This window comes from Pecten maximus, chromosome 7 (assembly GCF_902652985.1).
Source record: "Pecten maximus chromosome 7, xPecMax1.1, whole genome shotgun sequence".
NCBI lineage: Eukaryota > Metazoa > Mollusca > Bivalvia > Pectinida > Pectinidae > Pecten > Pecten maximus.
The window spans coordinates 17,098,346-17,124,148 of record NC_047021.1 but is presented as its reverse complement, the minus strand read 5'-3'; the positions used below and the strand labels follow the sequence as shown (position 1 = coordinate 17,124,148).

The window sequence follows — 25,803 nt, the reverse complement described above, 5'->3', positions numbered from 1 at the left end:
TATTTTTTGTTATGCGTGGGTGCAGCCATTTTGATAACAAGTGAACAGTCCGATTTTTACTCGCGTCTACACTAGCACTCGGAACTCCTCGGATGTATTCATATTGTCTACACTACACTCTAGGGCAGTAGTGCAGTTTTATCACGTTATGACAGGTGCACAAATGATACGAAGACACGGAAAATATTTCGATGGAAACTTCGGATATAATACTGTAAGTGTGAAGTTATTCTTGCTGCATATCCCACTGGAAATTCTCAGGTAGGAATTTACTCATATTTACTCTGTTTATAATTTCATTAGGTGCATGTTTTGTTGAGGTCTAAACATTTTGTATTGTCAATATTTTCTTTTATTGTAAAATAAAATATATATGTATATATAAAATTACCTCTTCAAATTCCATATCCAAGTTCTGCAATTGCGTACACAGTGTAAACAAAAACCCGTTACTGAGGGATGTCTCGGAACCGATTTTTGGAAATCTCAATTGGATGCTTTTTAACTTGCGCTGTCAGCTTTAAGTGATCATGTGCTTTGCTACACAAGTTTACGCCTTCTAGAGCATAATAAACAGTAACTTTTACCAGAGACATATAAGACATATATATATACATGTTTCTGGTGATACGGTACTACAGATACGTCTCTGTTTTTTTTTTGTAATCAGAATTACATTTCACTTTTACACCCCAATTTCTACACCGTGGTGATAGTAGTATACATGATCCATATTGTCAGCAAATTTTGAAGTGCTTGTAGAATATCTACAGTGTTACTAGTAAATAATGACTGATTGAGAGAGAGAGAGAGAGAGAGCGAGAGGGAGGGGATGTGTGTGCGCTCGCGCGTGTGTGTCTCTAAATCAAATTTTACACTAGTGGACGAAGATAACGTGATATATATGACCGTATCTATAGCTAGTCTATCGTCTGTCATGATAAATAATAACGTCTGTAGATCTATCGCATCACATGCAGTTTAAATTTGTACGTCCTTTATTCAGGTGCGTGACATCCTAGAAATTGTACAGGTAAAATATGGATGCCGGTAATAGCGGAACTCCCTAACAATTTTACCTGTGTAAGGTTATTTTTTAAAGCATAGTGGTGTTGACCAAAATTTTCGAATCACTAACGTAGGTGATAAACCTATTTAGAACTGGTTGAATTTGAACGCAATAAAATCGTAACGGGATGTTCTCGGTCACATACACCGCCAGAGTTGTCCCCACGTCCAGTTGGCTCAAGGCCCCTACGGGCGTCCGTATCATATGTCGACACAAACAGTTGACACTGTGTTGGTTGTGACAGAAGGAGGTGTGATATTATAACGCTGTGGGATTTGAAAAGAGACCGACCTACAGCATGTGTTTTAAAGTGAAGTGCGAAAAATGTGGCAAATACACATGGTCAGGTAAGTAAGTGTTGATGAGAATACGTGGTGCCACTGATGGGCGATATATAGCGTAAAGGCCTACTCACTATAGACCGTGCAAGCAGTTAACTTATTGTTTGATTCTTTTAGTCAAAGATTTCTACATATCGGCTAGCTAGCTGTCGCTTTCAGAACTTTATATACAACGTTGCTGATCACGTGTACCTACAGATTGAAATAGTTCGTTTAGTCCAAGAAATCGTTATTATATCATATATATTAATAATTCAATTATTAATACCAAATAAGAGGATATTGAATGGTTTCCTTTCAATATATCAAGAGGTCTCTGAATCAGAGACCTATACTAATCCCATTAGTATATAGGTCTCTGTCTGAATATATATAACATCTAGAGATCTACATTGCTGTTTTCACTAGTGCGAAGAACGAGTGAAAAACATCAAATATTATGTGACTCTTTGGCACCCCAGTCTCCCATTGCCTCAGTGTTTGTCTGGTTGCATCTATGAGCGTATAGATGCAGCCAAGATCACATGGCATGATTGTTATATCATTATGATCAACATCATGGAAATGTTTCACTATGCACTATAAACAAATCAAACGCAGAAAGGATAATGATTGAGAACAATATTGTTTTACTATGACATAAGATCTACTTCTACTTCTGCCATAGTGACCACCTTCAACCAGTTGAAGACTTTTCACATGAGGGGTTTGGTTTTACAAGTGACAGACTATGTTTAAGAAATAATTAACGATGATTCGTGTATTATTGCAGGATATACAACGAGGACAAGGATATTTTGCAATTGAATTGATAACGAAGGCCGCAGGCCTGACTTTTTAATTAAAATTGCAATATATAAATGCAGTAATATGTCCGAGTTGTATATCCTGCAACAATACACGAGTCAAGGTTGATTATTTCTATTCTACCATGTACTGTTTAGTTCTGAGATCGACCTCTTTCTAACAGAATAACGGCAAAGAAACCCAGAGAAAACCTTGTAATTTATTTCTTGAGTATTGCATTATTTGTTGATGAAATATACAGGCAATACAGTACTACGATCAAGAGCTTCTATCATATGGCATTGATTTTGAAAAAAAAGGATAGAAAAGAAGAAAAAAAAGGAAAAAAGGGGGGCCTCCGTAGGATTCGAACTCGCGTCGTGATATAAGTTTATTGAAAGACTAACCCATTAGCCCACTCGGCTATGGTGACCGCTGACGAAACGGGTGAATATTAGATATACATGTATACAATTGTAACAGCCGTGACTCACGAGCGTGGGTTATTGGAAAATAATACATGGTTTTAAACCAATCAAAACTGGCTTTGCATAGCAAGCATGGTAGAATCATACATAATAAATAGAATATGTTATGAAGAAAAAGTTATACAAGAGGGAGAGAATATACTGAGCAAACCAGTGATTGGGCCTCCCCTTCCTACATAAAGCTTGCTCAGAAAAGAGAAGAGAGAAAAAAGAGAAGATTATGGATAGTCTGTTGAAGAAATAGATGCTTTGAAGGAGTTGTAAGTGGGTGTACTAACGATATCGGATGGTAATTTATCCCAGTCAATAATGGTTCGAGGAAAAAAGGATTGTGCGCTATATTGATCGTTTTCACGGCAAGACTTTGTACAGTGTGTTAGATTCGTTGATTTTAAAAAAGCTGCTCTGTCAAATGAGCATTAATTCAGGGAAATGATGAAAATAAAGAATATTTCATTTATTTAGGCACCAACCATTTAACTTCAAAGGGTTGGGGGGGGGGGGGGCTGGGATTTTATCAGGGTCAACAAATTTTGTTTTTCAAACTCAGTGGAAAACAAAGTTTTACTAACTCTTGATCTTGCTAAAAAAGGAAAAGCTTACTTGGTATATTTTCACTGCAAAATCTTATATTTTCACAGCTCATCATTGCATTGAAAATATATGTTTTATTAGTTTGGTCATTTTTTTATTGTATTTTTGCTAAAATGTAGAAATTAGTTCAAACAAACAATTTGGCTTTAAATGAATTTGATGACTTCTGGTATATTGATCATGACAAGAAGTTACCCACTGCTGACCAAGACTTCCATACTAGAAACAAATTCACAAAACAAAACCATTAATCCCCATTGCTGTCTCAAAAACAGAAAATGCATGTATATCTTCGTAAAATTCATTTGAAAAATGTTTAAACTGTTCTTTCCTGCTGTTTTTAATGTTTCTCCGGATCCCTCTTAAGTGGAAGACATATTGGTATAATCCGATAAAACACATGGAATATTAACTTTATCTTAATATAATTATGTTATGATTATAAAGCAGATGGTAATATATATGCTATATTGTTATATATAATTTATCCTTGACTGGTTATGTGCCAATATATCATTGATATACCTGTTTCAAGGTCATGTTTATAAATCAGTCACCTTACCTATTTCTGTGCTTATCCATCTGTTTCATTGATAGTTCAAATTGTCACGTTCATGTTTTGACAATTGTCACGTTCATGCTGTGTTTTGATCATGTGTCTTGTACATATAGATGGTGTATATACAGTTGTGGTTATGTCCCTAGCTCCCACGCCCAGTAAATTAGATTTTAGAAGTTTTTTTGAGAATTAACTTAGAACAACAGCTCAGCACCTCTCTTTTTCAGTATCATCAGCTGTAATATGGATTATCCTGATGCAGTCAAATTAAAACCAGTAGATAACTCATTACACTACATGTATGTAGTTTTAATATTTGATATATGTCTAATTATAGTAGCGACAGATTAATTATTATTGCCTGTAATTTAATAATTATAGCCTTTAAATTCCTCCCACATAATTTTTGCTACTTTGAGATAATACAAAAAGATTTTGCCACAAAATGATATTAAATGTGTTAGATATAATAATCTTGCAACAAAATCATCAAATTTTGAAAAAAAAGCTTGTTCAGTACCTGCAAGAATAGCCCCAGCATATTGATTGGCATTCATACCAAGATGGTGTTAACATTCACAGCTCTGCCCTTAAATTTTCAGCCATGACTTTGATAAACAATTGTATTTGTTTTAGTGTACATGTACCGTATTATATTCTGACTTTATTTCTATGCTTATTCATCTGCTTCATAGATAGTTAGAAGTGTCACGTTCATATTTTATGTTAACATGTTTCTGTCCTGTACAAAAATATAACATGATGTATTTAAAAGAAAAAATACAGTTTTTAAGGCCGAAAGGCTAGATATTTTGTTTGTTTTATGAGATCATTTCATAAGCGTTTTAGAACTCTTCCATTGGATTGATAATGTCATAAATTATTTATGATATAACAAGGATAAAACAAGGTTAATATACATTTATGATATTTTCTCAATATATCTATAGCAATTACAGTTTTCATTTGATCTATTATTTTGATATCAAGTTTTATCCATGGACAACACTAGTACTGCCATGATTTTCAAAAGCCATTGCCAGCGAAACAGAAGAAATCAGTTCCTGCATTTCAATGATTTTAATTACAATAGATCACAAAATTATAGCTGTCTTAGTATTTTATGAAATAAATAATTGATTTTTTGAAAAGAAAAATTCAAAATCAGGCATGGCATTTGTTAGTAAACACTAGCTGACACGTGATTTGACTCGTGATTTGCGTCAAGAAGTTTACCAATATATAATCATATTCATATGTAGCCAACTGGTGGATGGGTCACATTCAACACTCACGTTATTGACATGAGAAATAATCAAAGTTAATGCTTAGGCTATCGATTCAGAAACAGTGCTTATTAGAAATATTATTGGAATATGATAATGTATAATATTGACTGTCAAAGGATTGTAAATTATGTACATATTGTATATATGTTGAACTTGTCAGCAGCATGATCTACAATATAATAATATGACAGTAATGTATCCTTTTGTATTGATAAATCTTCATGGTACTCTCCTGTAACAGTTGTCTAGGTTGTCTCGTATACATGTTATATGTCTGTGTACACTATATCATATTGTCCCATATATATGTCTGTGTACACTATATCGTATTGTCCCATATATATGTCTGTGTACACTATATCGTATTGTCCCATATATATGTCTGTGTACACTATATCGTATTGTCCCATATATATGTCCGTGTATATATATGTACACTATATCGTATTGTCCCATATATGTCTGTGTACACTATATCATATTGTCCCATATATATGTCTGTGTACACTATATCATATTGTCCCATATATATGTCTGTGTACACTATATCATATTGTCCCATATATATGTCTGTGTACACTATATCATATGTCCCATATATGTCTGTGTACACTATATCATATTGTCCCATATATATGTCTGTGTACACTATATCATATGTCCCATATATGTCTGTGTACACTATATCATATTGTCCCATATATATGTCTGTGTACACTATATCATATTGTCCCATATATATGTCTGTGTACACTATATCATATTGTCCCATATATATGTCTGTGTACACTATATCATATTGTCCCATATATATGTCTGTGTACACTATATCATATTGTCCCATATATATGTCTGTGTACACTATATCATATTGTCCCATATATATGTCTGTGTTGAAGTCTTGTTTAGGCAAATCCCCCTATAGTTTTCATAATTTTTTTTCTCGAAAAATCAATTCACTGATGTAGTCATCACACACTGAATGAGTGTACCTGCACCTATTTTTGAATCTGCCTACTTTTAGGTCACCTGATCGAGACAAAGTCTTCAGTGTCCTATTTCAATTGCCTTTAGTTCGATGGCCTCCATCTTGCAGGGCCTCTTGTTATTACAGTTATTACCCTAAACTATTCTGACTGTAGACTGAATCTTGTCTGGCCATCTGCTACAGGTTTTATCCAAACTTTACTGATGTAGACAACACACACTGAAGTTGTGTACCTGTGTTTACTGTTTTTACATTTTTTTATGGCAGTTGTGTGTCTTTTCTATTTATGTCTATCTATACAGAAACCCCAGGAACTGGTCACAGTTCTAGTATAAATATATATATGGTGGCATTGTTTTATAGGATGTGGGAAGCATATTGAGGTGATACTGGAGGATGTACCGGACGAGGAAAGATGTAAATGTCCACGTGATAAAGAGAAAAAGTGTGTGATCATATGAGCTGCTGCATGGTGTTAGGTTTGTGTTTGCTTGTAATTTATACTAATATTTAACCAACTTATTTGGATGCTACAATCTTATTAATATTTTCTCTAACATTATGTAAAACTCTGGGATATTACATAATGATTAATAACACCATTGTTGTTTGGTAGATTATTTTTATTCCTGTTTTATTTCATCGGGTAATATAGACAATTATACCATGGACATTCCAAAATGGTAGATCAGGACTAGTACTATTGTAACAAGGGTGAGGTGGCCTGATATGTCTGGAGGAAACTCTGGCTAGTATATTGTAAGCAGCTGTCAACCTATAACTGTTACACTGACCATGAGACTCTGGCTAGTATATTGTAAGCAGCTGTCAACCTATAACTGTTACACTAACCATGAGACTCTGGCTAGTATATTGTAAGCAGCTGTCAACCTATAACTGTTACACTGACCATGAGACGAAATTACTTACTGTTACACCTCATCTCTGAACATTACTCCCTGGTAAAATACTTGCCGCAATATACCGCTCGGCTAGAGAGATATTCTATTTAGCTCAATCGGTTTAGCGTAAGACTAGTAAGCCAGAGGTCCGGGTTTGATCCCCAGCGGAGGCAATGATTTAAATTTAATTAATCATACGCTCTGTTACATTGGCGCCCATGTAGATGCACTTTACCACAATCACTGAAATCATAATTTCATCCTCCATCAGCGTTCTCGACACTTTGGCTGTGATTTGATTTTGATAGATGTGGTACATAAGCATGTCAGCATCAGTAACTACCATCCATGACTGCATGGTTTTTGTTTTCATTTATATAATGTACCTGTATTTGTTTGTTCTGTTTTGAGACTTTTCAGAAACTAATTTTAGACTGAGAATTTTTTATTCTAATCGCCTTTTGTCTGTATGATCTGTCGTGCTTGTGCGTCCGTAAACAATTTACATTTTCGACTTCTTCTCCAAAACCACTGAACCAAATTCAATGAAATTTGGCAGGAAGTTTCTATGGCTAAAGGTCAACCAAACTTGTTGATAATATGGTCCCTTCTCCCCAGGGGCCTGTGAGGGGCAGGGCAAAAAAGGGTAAAACTGACTAAAATTTCAAAAATCTTCTTTACTCTCAGATATGGTGGAATCGAGCACTCCTCATAGATGGAAGGGTCTTAAGGTGCTTTACCAAAATTGTGAATTTCATGACCCTGGGGTCTCATGTTTGCCTTGGGGAGGGAGTAACCTTTATTATAGTTTATATAGGGAAATAACATTTTTGACTATTATTTGTTGGATTTCTATTGGAATTCATTCTAACTTGGTTAACATTATTTGCATGAGATGACATTTTGATGGTATGCACATATTCATGGCCCTGACTGACCCCTAGGGGCTGATGGGTGGGGCCAAAAAGGGTCATATTAACTGAAATTTCAAAAATCTTCTCCTCCAGACCCTAATAAGGTAGAATCAAACACTCTTCAGAGATGGAAGGATCTTAAGGTGCTTTACCAAAATTGAAAATTTCATGACCCTGTGGTCTCATGTTTGCCCCTTGTAAGGGGGTAAACTTTACTATAGTTAATATAGGGAAATCACATTTTTGACTATCATTTGTTTGATTTCTTATAACTTTGTTAACATTATCAGCATGGGATGACAGCATATTGGTATGCACATGTTAGCCCTGACTGACCACTTGGATTGATGAGTGGGGCCAAAATGGGTCAATTGAATAAACTGATATATTTCGAAACTCGGGTGACCGTCAAGGCCCAGGGGCCTCTTGTTGTATTTGATGTTTGAACTAATACCAAAAATTAATTCAAATGATATGAAGAATTTATGCAATTTGTTACTAAAACATTCAAATTTCTTGGATAATTTTTCAGCTTTAAAAGAGATGGATGCTAAATTTCTGTGTAGTATTATATTGATTTGATGAATTGGTTATCAGAACAGATAATATCAAACCACTTACATTTAAAAAAAAAACTACAAAAGTTCTCCCGTTTCATTTTTTTCTCTTTTAAAAAAAAAATAATTTTGATAGTGAGCTAAATATTGAACTGATTAAGGCAGTTGAAAAGAAACAAAAACTTGATCTATTGTCGGTCAGCAAAAAATGAGCAAAAAAAAAAACAACAAAAAATCAAATTCATTCTTAATTGGACACAATGAAATTGTTGCCATGGTAATGAAATTTGTATTATTTCCACCAACAGGTGAAAAGCTATTTACCTGGTGCAGGTAACATGCTAGAGGAGTGTAATGGAGTACTCAGCTGGAATTCATCACCACTCTAGGATGGAATCTCACAACCAATCATGTGCCATGTGATATTTCAGTTTTGTTCACAATACAATTGTTACTTTGTAAATACATTATTTGTTAAAGTCATAAAAATATGATACATGTTTGAGCCAATATTGTTCATAATAATTAAGAGAAAAGAAGAAGATAAAAGCTGTAGGCTTCCTGTTCCTAAGAGGAACATTTTAGTTTGTTATACCCCCGCAATGAAGTTAGGGGGGTATACTGGAATCAGGTTGTCCGTCCGTCCGTCCGTCCGTCTGTCTGTAGACGCATTTTGTCCGGACAAATCCTCCTAAACCGATGGGCCAATTCCGATGAAACTTCACACAAATATTAATGATCATGTGTAGATGTGCATGCCACTTTTTTTTTTCTTTCAAAATTATGGTTGCTATGGCAACTGGTCACTATAAACAGGTTTTCTGATAAGAACCATAACTTTAAGATTGTCCGGACAACTCCTCCTAAACCGAAGGGCCGATTTCAATGAAACTTCGCACAAATATAGAGGACCATGTGTAGATGTGCATGCCACTTTATTTTTCTCAAAATTATGGTTGCTATGGCAGCTCGTCACTATAAACAGGTTTTCCGATAAGAACCATAACTTTAAGTTTGTCCGGACAACTCCTCCTAAACCGAAGGGCCGATTTCAATGAAACTTCGCACAAATATAGAGGGCCATGTGTAGATGTGCATGCCACTTTATTTTTTTTTTCAAAATTATGGTTGCTATGGTCACTATTTTACTGGGTTATCTTAGTTAGCCTCTAATTAACAGTTCCAATTCACCATTGACTCGTGCAGATTGCGGGGGTATTAGTCAGCCATCCTGGCGACAGTTCTAGTTAAATTTTGAAATATGAAGCACTCTCTGAATTACACTTAAGCATAATTATGTACACAATACGTCTACGCATATGTAGCTTTTCAAATAAGAAAATTCAGGTAAAATTCTGGTGACAGACCAAATTTGTTTCATTGCAAATAATTGTTTTGATAAAATAAATCTATTGATATACCAGCACTAGATTGTTTACAAAAAGCTGCTATTACATAAATGTAATCATTGTTACTTTTATATATGTAATAAATCTTTTTTTTTTCAATAAATAGTTTAAATACTATTGTATTGTAACTTAGAGAGTACTTATTCCTTGGAGAAAGGTTCAGTACTGATTCCTAGAGGGCCATGTAATATTTTGTGGGATAAAACTTCAATGTGCCTTGCTTGTAGGTGAGACTGTTTAGGTGACTTGATGCTTGACATGTAACATCATCATTATGTTATACTCTTGATATGTATATAAAGTAGTAAGTACATGTATTTTTAGTTCTTATATTGAGTCAAGATTGTTATTTTAGTTGGAGGGGGGAAGTGGAGTGAATTTATAAGATTATTTAGAAGGAAGTCATTGTTACTAGTCAAATAAATAAAATGTACTATTATATGATGTCAGAGAGGAACTATAGACGTATCGTAATATTATACATGATGTTAGCTTTAACAATATTTTAACAACAATTTGGAAGAAATAAATGATATTGTCAAATTTCATTATTCCTTTTTCATGGGAAAGATATCTTAATGCAATTTGTATTTATTGGAGTTAATAATGACCTTTATACAGATACTGACTGTTTTTCCTTTACTTTTGTAATTTTACTTTTTGTATTTTTTCAGGAACAATGATTTGTGAAAAATAAGATATAAATAACAGTTCCACTTAAGATTCAGTACTATAAGATGGTTGATTAAGTTGAATAATCTAAATTTCTAATTACTTGTTATCTCACCTTCAATTTTCTCAAATGATTGGAGAAATAGAAAAACAATAAAAATGTACCACTTGATGATCTGGTTTAAAAAAATTGAACCTTTGTTAAAAAAAGATATCAAAGCTGATGTAAAGCAGTAACAACAACTGTCAGTTGTACATATACAGCCTGTTAAAGGTATTTAAAAAATTACATACATTGATGTGTATATTTATAGTTTTTTTTTATCAAGCTCTGTACTGGAGGCAGCAAAAGGGAGATAATTCTGTCTTAACAATAAAAGGAGCACATTGTCACTAGTGACAGGACGAGACTCATTGACTTCAAATTTAAGTAGAACAACTGTTAAATACTACATGATTTCAGTTTAGTGACGTTTGCTTTTTATGGAATACATATCATTGATTATTACTGTATTTATCTGCTAATTAACCACAACACAATTCCCGGTAGTGCATTGTCAGACATTTATGAGGAATTGAAAACGCACCCCCTGGTAATAGTGCGATTCCTACAAATGTGCCCCCTCCTCACTTTTAACACTTTTTGCGAAAGTGGGAGGGGTTATTTGAGGATAAATATGCTCAGACAAAAAAACATGAAAACAATGTACGTAAAGTATACAAGTGCTATGTTTTAGTTTTTTGTTTTGCCAAGAAGTTTGTTGTTCCTGATTATTTAAACATTCCAGATTCTTATGATTTAATTACAGCATATTGTCATGAAAATGAAGATCCTATGTTAGGTCTCTAAAATGTTTCACCTCTCATGGCCTTAATGAAGACATTTTACTGTATAAAGTGAATATTCAATGTTAATTTCTGTTTTATTTACTGAAATGCACTTTACATGTAGATGTACTAAGTTTAAATATTTATCATGCTGAAACTGTGTTTTATTTAATGCTCATAAATCTGTATTGTTTGCCCTAAATGTGATGAGATTTGTTTATTACTTAAAGTTTAGCCAAAACATTTTTCTGTTAATGTATATGTGTAGCTTAAGTACTTAATATACTCAAATGGAAAGTGAGGGATAGTCCACTTGGCTTTGTTGGATGTTGTGAATCAAGTTCCAATAGCACTGATAAGTACTAGTAAAAGCTTTGTGATTAGGATTTCATTGTGTTTAGTTTCTAGGAAGATTGAGTATCGCTACATCTTAGTGTTAAATACAATTTTTCAACCTGACTATCATGGGATTAAAATGTTTACTGTAGATGAAAACTGAAAAATACCTAGGTTTTAAAATATTATTTAACTTGGATTCAGAAATGAAATCTTCAAAACGCAGCATAATAATCAAAATATAAAACATATCGAATTGAAGCATATTATAATTGGTTATAGTTGTTGACTTGATGTTTCATGTTAACTTTGTATTGAGGTACCGATTCAGTACTGTTTACCGTTATGCTGATATAGGCCATACACTGTATTATAGTTTATCAAGCTTTAGTATATTTTGAATACTGTTATGTGAAGGTTGCTTTTTAAGATATTATGCTATTTTTGTGAATAAAACAATATTAAAAACATGATAATTTCATTTTTTTGTTTTCATTTTTCTGCAATAGAAATTCTCAAAATAAAAAAGAATCAATTTTGAAAAAAAGTAAGTATGAACAAATGATGATTAAATATATGGCATCGGCTCATAAAGTAATACAAATACTGAGGATCACCTGATGCTTGACAATCTTCAAAACATTGTGTTCTAACTTGAGGAATTTCCAAAGCAATGGACATACATGTTGTACAGCTCTCATCCTGATGTGTGCAGCTTTGCCTGACCTTGTGGCTGTGAGCGCGTGCGCGACTGTTACAGAAATGTACGTTTTGTATTTGAGCTTTTGATATCAAATCAAATGTTTGGAAATAAGTGAAAGACATTTAATGCTCAGGGAAAGGAAACAAAGGGTGGTTTTATAAACGTACTAATGGTCTCTGGATCCTTAGTAATGTGGTTGAATTATGCAACATCTGATGGCGGGACATGATCCTTCTGGTTGTAACTACGCAATATTTTTGTCATCGTTACTACTTATATACCAAAGGGATATCCAATTTCACCAGTTTGTCCTCTGAAAAATAATTGCTATTTCTCAAGAAAACATGGAGGTGATGTTTCAAAAGTTGAATGTACACGTACATACACTGTGTCTGCTGGATACTGGCAAGCTAACTAAAGAATTGGATATCCTAGAAAACAGAGTTGTCTTTCTTCCCTTACTTGGGAATTGAGCTTCTCTCATTTGCCCCTGTGTCTCGGCCTGTGTAAAACATCAATCCAGTGGAGAAACTTGAGTCCATAAACAAGAGATCCCAGAGGGATCTTGGCGCCCACCATTGAATGATCTTCATAGGTTCCATGTCAGATTGATCTTTTCTCTACTTTTCCCTTCATTTTACTAATTTGTGCAAATTGAGACATCCCTCCAGTACTTTTCAAACAAGGGAATCCTAGCTATATAAGAAATTTGAGATTTAACGATAATGGCTGTTTGTTTGCAAGGTTGTTTTCAGGACAGACTGGTCCAAAAATGCAATACAAGGGACCAAGGGGAACCTACTTATGAAATTTGAGAAAGATCCATTCAGTACTTTCAGAAAGAGAGATAACAAACTTCAATTGTCAAAATCCAAGATGGCGGTCTGTCGGCCATATTGTTTTCCAATTGATCTCAAAATGCAATAAGCATAACGAGGCACCAAGGGGAACCTCCATATGAAATTTGAGAAAGATCCCTTCAGTACTTTCTCAGAAATAGCGATAACAAACTTCAATTGTCAAAATCCAAGATGGCTGCCTGTCGGCCATGTTGTTTTCCGATTGGTCTCAAAACGCAATATGCATAACTAAGCACCAAGGGGAACCTACATATGAAATTTGAGAAAGATCCCTTCAGTACTTTCTCAGAAATAGTGATAACAAACTTAAATTATCAAAATCAAAGATGGCTGCCTGTCGGCCATGTTGTTTTCTGATTGGTCTCAAAACGCAATATGCATAACTAGGCACCAAGGGGAACCTACATATGAAATTTGAGAAAGATCCCTTCAGTACTTTCTCAGAAATAGTGATAACAAACTTCAATTTGTCAAAATCCAAGATGGCTGCCTGTCGGCCATGTTGTTTTCCGATTGGTCTCAAAACGCAATATGCATAACTAAGCACCAAGGGGAACCTACATATGAAATTTGAGAAAGATCCCTTCAGTACTTTCTCAGAAATAGCGATAACAAACTTCAATTGTCAAAATCCAAGATGGCTGCCTGTCGGCCATGTTGTTTTCCGATTGGTCTCAAAACGCAATATGCATAACTAGGCACCAAGGGGAACCTACATATGAAATTTGAGAAAAATCCCTTTAGTGCTTTCTGAGAAATAGCGATAACAAGAATTGTTTACGGACGGAGGGACGGACGGACGGACGACGGACCACGGACGCAGGGCGATTTGAATAGCCCACCATCATCGGTGGGCTAAAAAGTTGTAGTCATCGGAATATATTGACAGGGTGGGCTGATTGTATTATTCACACACCACTTATTGAATTACAATGTAGTGAACAGTATGGACCGATTGTATTCATTGTCAATATGAATGCTATCCGAGTGACAAAAAAATAGTATGATGTCGCTATCTGAGTGACAGATAAATAGAATGATGTCCACTAGGCTGAATTATGAGCCCTTTTTTGAAGACTGCAATGATGCAACAAAAGCAACAACCAGTTTTATTACCTTGATACTTATGAGAAAAAAATAAATAAATGAAAAACATATCTCCGCTGTAATTATTCCTATTTCTGTAAACCTCTAAATTAGAAGCCTACTGTTAGTCAATGATTTTGTCAAGACAATATTTCACCGATGCAGAGGAAATTTGTTCTGAATATATTGTGAACAAAAACCCTTGGACTTTGAAGATGGTAGAACATTTGTACCTCTCGTCCCCTTAAAATGGATACCATTTTAATTTGTTTTCTTACCCGCCGCAATATTTGACACTTGGAAGGGGGTAGTTTCACAGGTTGTAATGCTTTAAAATGAAGTATCATTGTTGGAAAGTTGGAAGGAGATATTGATACACATAATGGTGTGTAGTCGAAACCGAAGGGCAACTTTAAATGATGAGATGTATATATGTTGCAAATATGGGAAACCCTAATGGTTTAGACACAACAACACAAAAATTAGTTCACATGTTTATATACAGAATACATACATTAAAAGAACCTCTTTGCAAAGAATCAGCCTCCTAATACCATTATTAAGTGAATGGTGAGCAATTACAAAATCATCAAAGGGGAATAACTCCGCAAATACGGGGGTAAGGGGCATGATTTTGGTATGCGACACTCCGGCTCATCAAGAGATGTATATTTGTGTCAAGTATGGAGAGCCTGGGTCGTGTAGTACTGGAGTTATGGTCCGGACAAGTAAAATCATCAAAGGGGAATAACGCCACAAATACGGGGGTAAGGGGCATGATTTTGGTATGCGACACTCCGGCTCATCAAGATGTATATTTGTGTCAAGTATGGAGAGCCTGGGTAGAGTAGTACTGGAGTTATGGTCCGGACAAGTAAAATCATCAAAGTGGAATAACTCCACAAATACGGGGGTAAGGGGCATGATTTTGGTATGCGACACTCCGGCTCATCAAGATGTATATTTGTGTCAAGTATGGAGAGCCTGGGTAGAGTAGTACTGAAGATATGGTCCGGACACCATATGTGCCCGAAGTAAAATCATCAAAGGGGAATAACTCCACAAATAAGGGGATAAGGGGCATGATTTTGGTATGTGACACTCCGGCTCATCAATATGTATATTTGTGTCAAGTATGGAGAACCTGGGTTGAGTAGTATTGGAGTTATGATCCAGACAAGTAAAATCATCAAAGGGGAATAACGCCACAAATACGGGGGTAAGGGGCATGATTTTGGTATGCGACACTCCGGCTCATCAAGATGTATATTTGTGTCAAGTATGGAGAGCCTGGGTTGAGTAGTATTGGAGTTATGGTCCGGACAAGTAAAATCATCAAAGGGGAATAACTCCACAAATACGGGGGTAAGGGGCATGATTTTGGTATGCGACACTCCGGCTCATCAAGATGTATATTTGTGTCAAGTATGGAGAGCCTGGGTAGAGTAGTACTGGAGTTATGGTCCGGACAAGTAGAATCATCAAAGGGGAATAACTCCACAAATACGGGGGTAAGGGGCATGATTTTGGTATGCGACACTCCGGCTCATCAAGATGTATATTTGTGTCAAGTATGGAGAGCCTGGGTAGAGTAGTACTGAAGATATGGTCCGGACACCATATGTGCCCGAAGTAAAATCATCAAAGGGGAATAACTCCACAAATAAGGGGATAAGGGGCATGATTTTGGTATGTGACACTCTGGCTCATCAATATGTATATTTGTGTCAAGTATGGAGAACCTGGGTCGAGTAGTACTGGAGTTATGGTCCGGACAAGTAAAATCATCAAAGGGGAATAACTCCGCAAATACAGGAGTAAGGGGCATGATTTTGGTTTGCGACACTCTGGCTCATCAAGATGTATATTTGTGTCAAGTATGGAGAGCCTGGGTCGAGTAGTATTGGAGTTATGGTCCGGACACCATACCGCCCGCCCGCCCGCAAACATGATAACATCCCGTCTTTCATCGGGCGAATAAAAAAGAACTGATACAGACAACAAAAGAAGTCATGAAGACAAAACAAAACACTTTTATTTTTCTATCTATATATAACTATAAATGCCGATACCATCTACACTCTCACAATGTCCACCACACTGGTACACAGTTAAAGCTCCATTTACACTGAAGGCTTGGTTAACTTTGGAAATGTGAAATGACGACCCACATGTTTCCTTAATACATGTATACACCTTATCAGACAACAATGGCAAACCAACACCACTGAATCATACTGCTGCATCAGGAGCAGAATTTTAACATGATGTATATATATCCTTAAATGAGCCACCTCCCCTAATAAAAGTAATGTAAAAGTTAAGTATTGAAGTTAGGGGAGCTGGGCTTATTTCTGAACCACTTTTACCTTACTTATTTTAAAATTGATGACTTAGCAAAAAATGAAGGAGGCTTATTTCTGGGCGGGGACTTGTTTGTGGATTATTACAGTGTATTTGTGAAACCCAAAAAACCTTTATTATCAGTCTCATCACAGTGACTAATTCCGACAATAACGTATCAATTATCCTCAGGAATTTTGACTTGTGGTTCATCCCCTGTAATTGTGCCTATTGCAGTGCCAGTGTCTGGTTTTTGTTCTCGGCAATAGGCCTCGGCTGTACGGACAAGGACATACACGGCCGCGGCCAGGCCACCTTGGTTGATGCCGACAGTGGCTTTTCTGGTCCAGTACTTGGTGAACATGGCCATAGTCTGAAAATCATTTCAGTAGAATGTAATTTCATATCATTCAGTATTTAAACAAGATGATCCGAAAAACTTTCTGTTGCTGACAAACACAATTAAGCCAGTGGGTTTATATTGGTCATAAATTCGCAATGCATGTCATGGATCTAATCAAATTGAAACTTGATTTTACTGAGGATATAGTAGAGGAGCAGAAATTACAAGTCTAATTTTAATTTGATAAGGCATGTTAAAAAATACCAAAACACTGTTCACTAAATTATTCATATCCGATTCTTTATAAATCTGTCATTGTAGAATGAAACATGGGGTGGCAATGACTGGAGGAAAACCTGATCTAATATAATCCCTGTCAGGTCATAGGAAATTAGGTGTGACACCCTTAAATGTTAACAAAGTTATCATAGATATCACTTCAATGAAGATATTGATTTGTAAACTGGGTAAGGTATATAACTTATGTATACACTGTTGTCCTGGGTTACAGGGACGTGAGGGGTAGGATGTACCTTTTGTATACACTGTGGTCCTGGGTTACTGGGACGTGAGGGTAAGACGTACCTTATGTATACACTGTGGTCCTTGGGGACTGGGACATGAGGGGTAGGACGTACCTTATGTATACACTGTGGTCCTGGGAAACTGGAACGTGAGGGGTAGGACGTACCTTATGTATACACTGTGGTCCTGGGGGACTTGGATGTGAGGGGTAGGACGTACCTTATGTATACACTGTGGTCCTGGGGGACTGGGACATGAGGGGTAGGACGTATCTTATGTAAACACTGTGGTCCTGGGAAACTGGGACATGAGGGGTAGGACGTACCTTATGTATACACTGTGGTCCTGGGGGACTTGGATGTGAGGGGTAGGACGTACCTTATGTATACACTGTGGTCCTGGGGGACTGGGACATGGGGGGTAGGACGTATCTTATGTATACACTGTGGTCCTGGGTTACAGGGACATGAGGGGTAGGACGTACCTTATGTATACACTGTGGTCCTGGGTTAGTGGGACGTGAGGGGTAGGACGTACCTTATGTATACACTGTGGTCCTGGGGAACTGGGACGTGAGGGGTAGGACGTATCTTATGTAAACACTGTGGTCCTGGGAAACTGGGACATGAGGGGTAGGACGTACCTTATGTATACACTTCTGGTCCTGGGTTACAGGGACATGAGGGGTAGGACGTACCTTATGTATATACTGAGGAACTGGGACATGAGGGGTAGGACGTACCTTATGTATACACTGTGGTCCTGGGGAACTGGGACGTGAGGGGTAGGACGTACCTTATGTAAACACTGTGGTCCTTGGTTACAGGGACATGAGGGGTAGGACGTACCTTATGTATACACTGTGGTCCTGGGGAACTGGGACGTGAGGGGTAGGACGTATCTTATGTAAACACTGTGGTCCTGGGAAACTGGGACATGAGGGGTAGGACGTACCTTATGTATACACTTCTGGTCCTGGGTTACAGGGACATGAGGGGTAGGACGTACCTTATGTATACACTGGGGAACTGGGACATGAGGGGTAGGACGTACCTTATGTATACACTGTGGTCCTGGGTTAGTGGTACGTGAGGGGTAGGACGTACCTTATGTATACACTGTGGTCCTGGGGGACTGGGACATGAGGGGTAGGACGTATCTTATGTAAACACTGTGGTCCTGGGGAACTGGGACGTGAGGGGTAGGACGTACCTTATGTATACACTGTGGTCCTGGGGAACTGGGACGTGAGGGGTAGGATGTACCTTATGTATACACTGTGGTCCTGGGGAACTGGGACGTGAGAGGTAGGACGTACCTTATGTATACACTGTGGTCCTGGGGAACTGGGACGTGAGGGGTAGGACGTACCTTATGTATACACTGTGGTCCTGGGGAACTTGGACATGAGGGGTAGGACATATCTTAGATATACACTTCTGTTCCTGGGTTGGTAGGACATGAGGGGTAGGACGTACCTTTGGTATACAATTCTGGTCCTGGGTAACCTTGGATGTGAGGGGTAGGACAAACCTTATGCATACACCTTTGGTCCTGGTTTACTGGGACGTGAGGGGTAGGATGACCTTATGTAATAGGATGACCTTATGTATACACTGCGGTTCTAGGTTACTGGGACGTGAGGGTAGGACGTACCTTATGTATACACTGCGGTCCTGGGGAACTGGGACTTGAGGGGTAGGATGTACCTGATGTATACACTGTGGTCCTGGGGAACTGGGACGTGAGGGGTAGGACGTACCTTATGTATACACTGCGGTTCTAGGTTACTGGGACGTGAGGGGTAGGACGTACCTTATGTATACACTGTGGTCCTGGGAAACTGGGACGTGAGGGGTAGGATGTACCTTAGGTATACACTGTGGTCCTGGGGAACTGGGACGAGAGGGGTAGGACGTACCTTATGCATACACCTTTGGTCCTGGGGAACTGGGACGTGAGGTGTAGGACATACCTTATGTATACACTGTGGTCCTGAGGGACTGGGACGTGAGGGTTAGGACAAACCTTATGCATACACCTTTGGTCCTGGGGAACTGGGACGTGAGGGGTAGGACGTACCTTATGTATACACTGTGGTCCTGGGGAACTGGGACATGAGGGGTAGGACATATCTTAGATATACACTTCTGTTCCTGGGTTAGTGGGACATGAGGGGTAGGACGTACCTTCGGTATACAATTCTGGTCCTGATTAACCTTGGATGTGAGGGGTAGGACAAACCTTATGCATACACCTTTGGTCCTTGGTTACTGGGACATGAGGGGTAGGACGTACCTTATGTATACACTGTGGTCCTGGGAAACTGGGATGTGAGGGTAGGACGTACCTTATGTATACACTGTGGTCCTGGGAAACTGGGACTTGAGGGTAGGACATACCTTATGTATACACTGTGGTCCTGGGTTACTGGGACGTGGGGTAGGACATACCTTATGTATACACTGTGGTCCTGGGATACTGGGGCTTGAGGGGTAGGACGTACCTTATGTATACACTGTGGTCCTGGGGGACTGGGGCGTGAGAGGTAGGACGTACCTTATGTATACACTGTGGTCCTGGGTTACTGGGACGTGAGGGGTAGGACATACCTTATGTATACACTGTGGTCCTGGGTTACAGGGACATGAGGGGTAGGACGTACCTTATGTATACACTTCTGGTCCTGGGTTAAGAGAACTGCCCGTCCAGTAGAAGGGGTACAGACCCTTGCCATCTCCTCCATCGAGTCAGCATACAGCTTCCAGTTCTTTGTAAAGGACCCCATCCTGTAGCATACATACAGTCCCATATAAACATGTTTAATTTAACTACATTGTATCTGCTTTAGTACAAAAGGTTATGTGACAAAATATCCTTAACAGATTCAATATTAACAGCATATAACATTATCTTGGATGTGTATAAACAGGGCTTATGACCACACTTTTTTCTCATGGCAGAAATAGGGTAAACCTATTTTACACCTTTACCAACTTACTGAAAACTTCTATGATCAACTTAATTATTGGGATCCATTATCATACATACCTCACTCCAAATGGCTGTAAAATAAAACATATATGTATTAATTGAGTTAGTCATCGTGCTATATTGGCATTCAAAACATTTGTTGAGCTTTAAAACCCTTGAGCATGTCATTTTTTTACTGCAATTCTAGGATAATGTGAACAGATTTTGAATTGAAGAGATCAAAATCTGAACAGATAAAGATATTAAATCTCTGACCATTTTCGTCCTCTACAAAAGAATTCAACACTAAATCTACAGCTAGCTTTATTAGGTCTTGAGTAGTAAATTCTATACAAAACAAGCTATTGCCTGGATGACTCACACTCCAATCCACTCTTAATTCCCAATTTCCCATAAAACCTGTTTATTATTAAGTTAAACAAAACAAAGCTAGAAGTAGAAGAATTACCATCAAAATGTACAGATCTGTGGGGGTATGAGGAGTTGTCTCAATAACAACTGTATGAGGAGTTGTCCTGATAACAACTGTATGAGGAGCTCACAATCCTGATAACAACTGTATGAGGAGTTGTCCTGATAACAACTGTATGAGGAGTTGTCCTGTTAACAACTGTATGAGGAGTTGTCCTGATAACAACTGTATGAGGAGTTGTTCTGATAACAACTGTATGAGGAATTGTTCTGATAACAACTGTATGAGGAGTTGTTCTGATAATAACTGTATGAGGAGTTGTCCTGTTAACAACTGTATGAGGAGTTGTCCTGATAACAACTGTATGAGGAGTTGTCCTGATAATAACTGTATGAGGAGATGTCCTGTTAACAACTGTATGAGGAGTTGTTCTGATAGCAAGTGTATGAGGAGTTGTCCTGATAACAACTGTATGAGGAGTTGTCCTGATAACAACTGTATGAGGAGTTGTCCTGATAACAACTGTATGAGGAGTTGTTCTGATAGCAAGTGTATGAGGAGTTGTCCTGTTAACAACTGTATGAGGAGTTGTCCTGATAACAACTGTATGAGGAGTTGTCCTGATAACAACTGTATGAGGAGTTGTCCTGATAACAACTGTATGAGGAGTTGTTCTGATAACAACTGTATGAGGAGTTGTCCTGACAACAACTGTATGAGGAGTTGTCCTGATAACAACTGTATGAGGAGTTGTCCTGATAACAACTGTATGAGGAGTTGTCCTGATAACAACTGTATGAGGAGCTCACAATCCTGATAACAACTGTATGAGGAGTTGTCCTGATAACAACTGTATGAGGAGTTGTTCTGATAACAACTGTATGAGGAGTTGTCCTGTTAACAACTGTATGAGGAGTTGTCCTGATAACAACTGTATGAGGAGCTCACAATCCTGATAACAACTGTATGAGGAGTTGTCCTGATAACAACTGTATGAGGAGTTGTTCTGATAACAACTGTATGAGGAGTTGTCCTGATAACAACTGTATGAGGAGTTGTCCTGTTAACAACTGTATGAGGAGTTATCCTGATAACAACTGTATGAGGAGCTCACAATCCTGATAACAACTGTATGAGGAGTTGTCCTGATAACAACTGTATGAGGAGTTGTCCTGATAACAACTGTATGAGGAGTTGTTCTGATAACAACTGTATGAGGAGTTGTTCTGACAAGTATAAGTGTACAGTCATAGTAAAAGAGACATTAAAGTAGCTTCATCAGAATAATATCAAAACAAAAGTACAGCAGGGCGGAACAATGTAATGGCCACCACATACTGAAGAAATGCATTCATTGTTGCATGTAAATGAGACATTAATTGTCTAATCAGAAACCCTTGAGTACAATTTCATATCATAGCAAAGTATACAAAGTTTGATAAAAGTTGCTTGGAAATTTAGGGAGAGGATCTACATACATCATCATCAAGACTCAAACACTGAAAAAAATACAGTAACTTTTGCAAAAATCGGTAAAACACAACTATATATCTTATATAATGTCTACCATGATTCAAAGAAATTGTCTGTAAAAATATAGGAGATCTCCACACAAAATTCAAATCATGAAATAATTCAAATACACAAACACAATGACAATGACTTATGAAAAAATATTGGAATCAAAATGCTGTTCAAGAAAACACAAATACATATCAGAATTATAAAGCCTACAAAGTTTCAAAGAGATCAGTTGGAAAATGCAGGAGGAGATTTTTGGACAAACATTGGTTTACATTGGACGGACAACAAAAGTTTACACTTAACAGACGAACAAAAGTTTACACTGGACGGACAAACAAAAGTTTACACTGAACGAACAAACAAAAGTTTACACTGGATGGACAAACAAACGTTTACACTGGACGGACAAACAAAAGTTTACACTGAACGAACAAACAAAAGTTTACACTGGATGGACAAACAAACGTTTACACTGGACGGACAAACAAAAATTTACACTGGACAGACGAATAAATGTCTACACTGGATGGACAAACAAAAATTTACACTGGACGGACAAACAAAAGTTTACACTGGATGGACAAACAAACGTTTACACTGGACGGACAAACAAAAGTTTACACTGAACGAACAAACAAAAGTTAACACTGGATGGACAAACAAACGTTTACACTGGACGGACAAACAAAAATTTACACTGGACAGACGAATAAATGTCTACACAGGATGGACAAACAAAAATTTACACTGGACGGACAAACAAAAGTTAACACTTGACAGACGAACAAAAATTTACACTGGACAGATGAACAAAGTTTACACTGGACAGACAAACAAGTTTACACTTGACAGACGAACAAAATTTACACCGGAGAGACGAACAAAAGTTTACACTGGACGGACAAACAAAGTTTACACTGGATGGACGAACAAATGTCTACACTAGACAGACAAACACAAGATTACACTGGATGAACATGCTATGTCCATAACTCATCAAATTTGGAGGGGTGTATATGGGCAAATAGCTGGAGCCAAAAACTAAAAACAGTGACACAACTTCTGTGCATGATGAATGCAGCTATGGAGCTTCACAAATTTTCATTAAAAATTTAAGGAGAAGCCTGATTCCAGTATACCCCTCATGTAGTGACGGGACAGTTACTCTTCCCCTAGACCCATGTCCTAGCTATATAATAGTCTTGATTGTGGACTTACAGGGCTATTGGGAAGTTTTTCAATCAAAAGAGAAGAAACCTGTTCATGAAAATCTCTCTTGCTGGATAATGGAACAGCCAATAAACAAGACTCGACTGTAGTCCGTCCTATACTGGTAAAAACATCAACATACAGAGTCTATATGAATCATTTTGATACGCACCAGGTCAGAAATGAACACGTCTACAGAACTATTCTTTAGTGGCAGTTTCTTTGCATTCCAGTGCATCAGATCTGCAGCTACAGTGCCCCTGTACAAAACAAACAGACTTCACCTTTAAAATAGACACACCACCCACCCATTATCTATTGTAAAGAATTGACTTGTAGAATTCTAATACCAGCCTCATCTCCCTAATTTTGAAGTTTTTAATTTCTTCTAGGTTAGTGATAACAGCCGCATACTTTTACACATAACGTCTTTCAAGTGCTATTGACCACAACTTTCTCTTTTGATTATATCTGATTGTTATCCATATTTTTTTTAATACAATGCATGAATTATATAAACTATACAGTAAAACTTCTATCGATATCCCAGCACATTCAGCAGGTTTTAAGTCCATAACTACATACTCTATCGTACAAATGAACATTCTGGCAGTCAAACAATTTGACTACAGTGATCAACATGTATACCTGTAATGATACCTTTGGGGACTACTTCCCCCAGACTTTACTCTTGAGGACATTTATATTGTGCATCAATAATATTGATTTTTATTGCCATCAAAGAACACAATTATATTATGTAAAGCAAGAATAACCGACACCATTAAAGGAATATCAACAAATTATCACAGATTCTGAAAAATACCTTAACTTTAATCGCCTGAAACATCACATAAAATCTGTGATTTGATTTGATTTTGTTATGGTGCTTTCCTCTGTTATAAAGTATGGCATAAAAAAACAATGACAGTCATTGTATTTATTGCTGCGGATAGGCTATAGTAAGTATGCCCACATGGTTTACATTAGGTGTTTATTGAACACTGGGATGTACATTGAAAAAGAAGAAAAGAAAAGGTGTCTGCATGTTTGTGAAAACTCATGTTCATTTATTATTGCTAGAACCACTTAAAAGTTAGAGATAGTTTGATAAAAAATGCACAAGTTTATAGTTTTAACAATACCCCCTACACTGTCGTGGTGCTAAATCACTGAAGACAGATGTCTGGAAACTCTGTCGATCTAGTGTTGTATTTATATAGATTGCTCTGTATTACATGCTATGTTAAATACCATTTTATATCCTTTGGGGCCTGGCAACGTTACCCACAACAGTCTGTGGTTATATCAGAGATCAAGGGAGACAAACCTGTCTTTTTCTGCCCTCTTTTTGTTAACATCGTCTATATTTTCCACGGCTCTTGCCAGGAATCTCTTTGAGACATCTCCACCAATGACAAAGTTATTTTTCCAACTTTGTGCTAACTGAAAAGGAAAAAAATGACAAAAATTGAGGTTAAATTGTCAGTAGTCCTACATGTATATATAAATTGAGGTTAAATTGTCAGTAGTCCTATGTATATATATAAATTGAGGTTAAATTGTTAGTAGTCTTACATGTATATATAAATTGAGGTTAAATTGTCAGTAGTCCTACATGTATACATAAATTGAGGTTAAATTGTCAGTAGTCTTACATGTATATATATAAATTGAGGTTAAATTGTCAGCAGTCCTACATGTATATATGAATTGAGGTTAAATTGTCAGTAGTCTTACATGTATATATAAATGGAGGTTAAATTGTCAGTAGTCTTACATGTATATATAAATTGAGGTTAAATTGTCAGTAGTCCTACATGTATATATAAATTGAGGTTAAATTGTCAGTAGTCCTACGTGTATATATGAATTGAGGTTAAATTGTCAGTAGTCTTACATGTATATATAAATTGAGGTTAAATTGTCAGTAGTCCTATGTATATATATAAATTGAGGTTAAATTGTCAGTAGTCCTACATGTATATATAAATTGAGGTTAAATTGTCAGTAGTCCTACATGTATATATAAATTGAGGTTAAATTGTCAGTAGTCCTAAATGTATATATAA

The 25,803-nt window shown here is 37.0% G+C and overlaps 1 protein-coding gene and 1 long non-coding RNA gene across 2 annotated transcripts in view; one reads left to right on the top strand and one right to left on the bottom strand.

Annotated features, from left to right (window-relative positions):
• Positions 1-1,046: 1,046 nt before the first annotated feature.
• LOC117331770 lies at positions 1,047-9,192 on the top strand. The gene is made up of 3 exons (XR_004533649.1): positions 1,047-1,416; positions 6,478-6,593; positions 8,796-9,192. It is a non-coding gene; the product is annotated as an uncharacterized LOC117331770 (long non-coding RNA).
• A 7,206-nt stretch (positions 9,193-16,398) lies between these two features.
• Positions 16,399-25,803, bottom strand: part of LOC117331768 (THUMP domain-containing protein 3-like) — a 33,500-nt gene continuing 24,095 nt past the window's right edge. The window contains exons 5-9 of the mRNA XM_033890646.1: positions 25,062-25,177; positions 23,904-23,991; positions 20,644-20,657; positions 20,258-20,381; positions 16,399-17,097 (exon numbers count right to left, since the gene is read on the bottom strand). Of these exons, the coding sequence (XP_033746537.1) occupies positions 16,903-17,097; positions 20,258-20,381; positions 20,644-20,657; positions 23,904-23,991; positions 25,062-25,177 (537 nt within the window). The 3' untranslated portion in view covers positions 16,399-16,902. The remainder of the gene's footprint in view (positions 17,098-20,257; positions 20,382-20,643; positions 20,658-23,903; positions 23,992-25,061; positions 25,178-25,803) is intronic.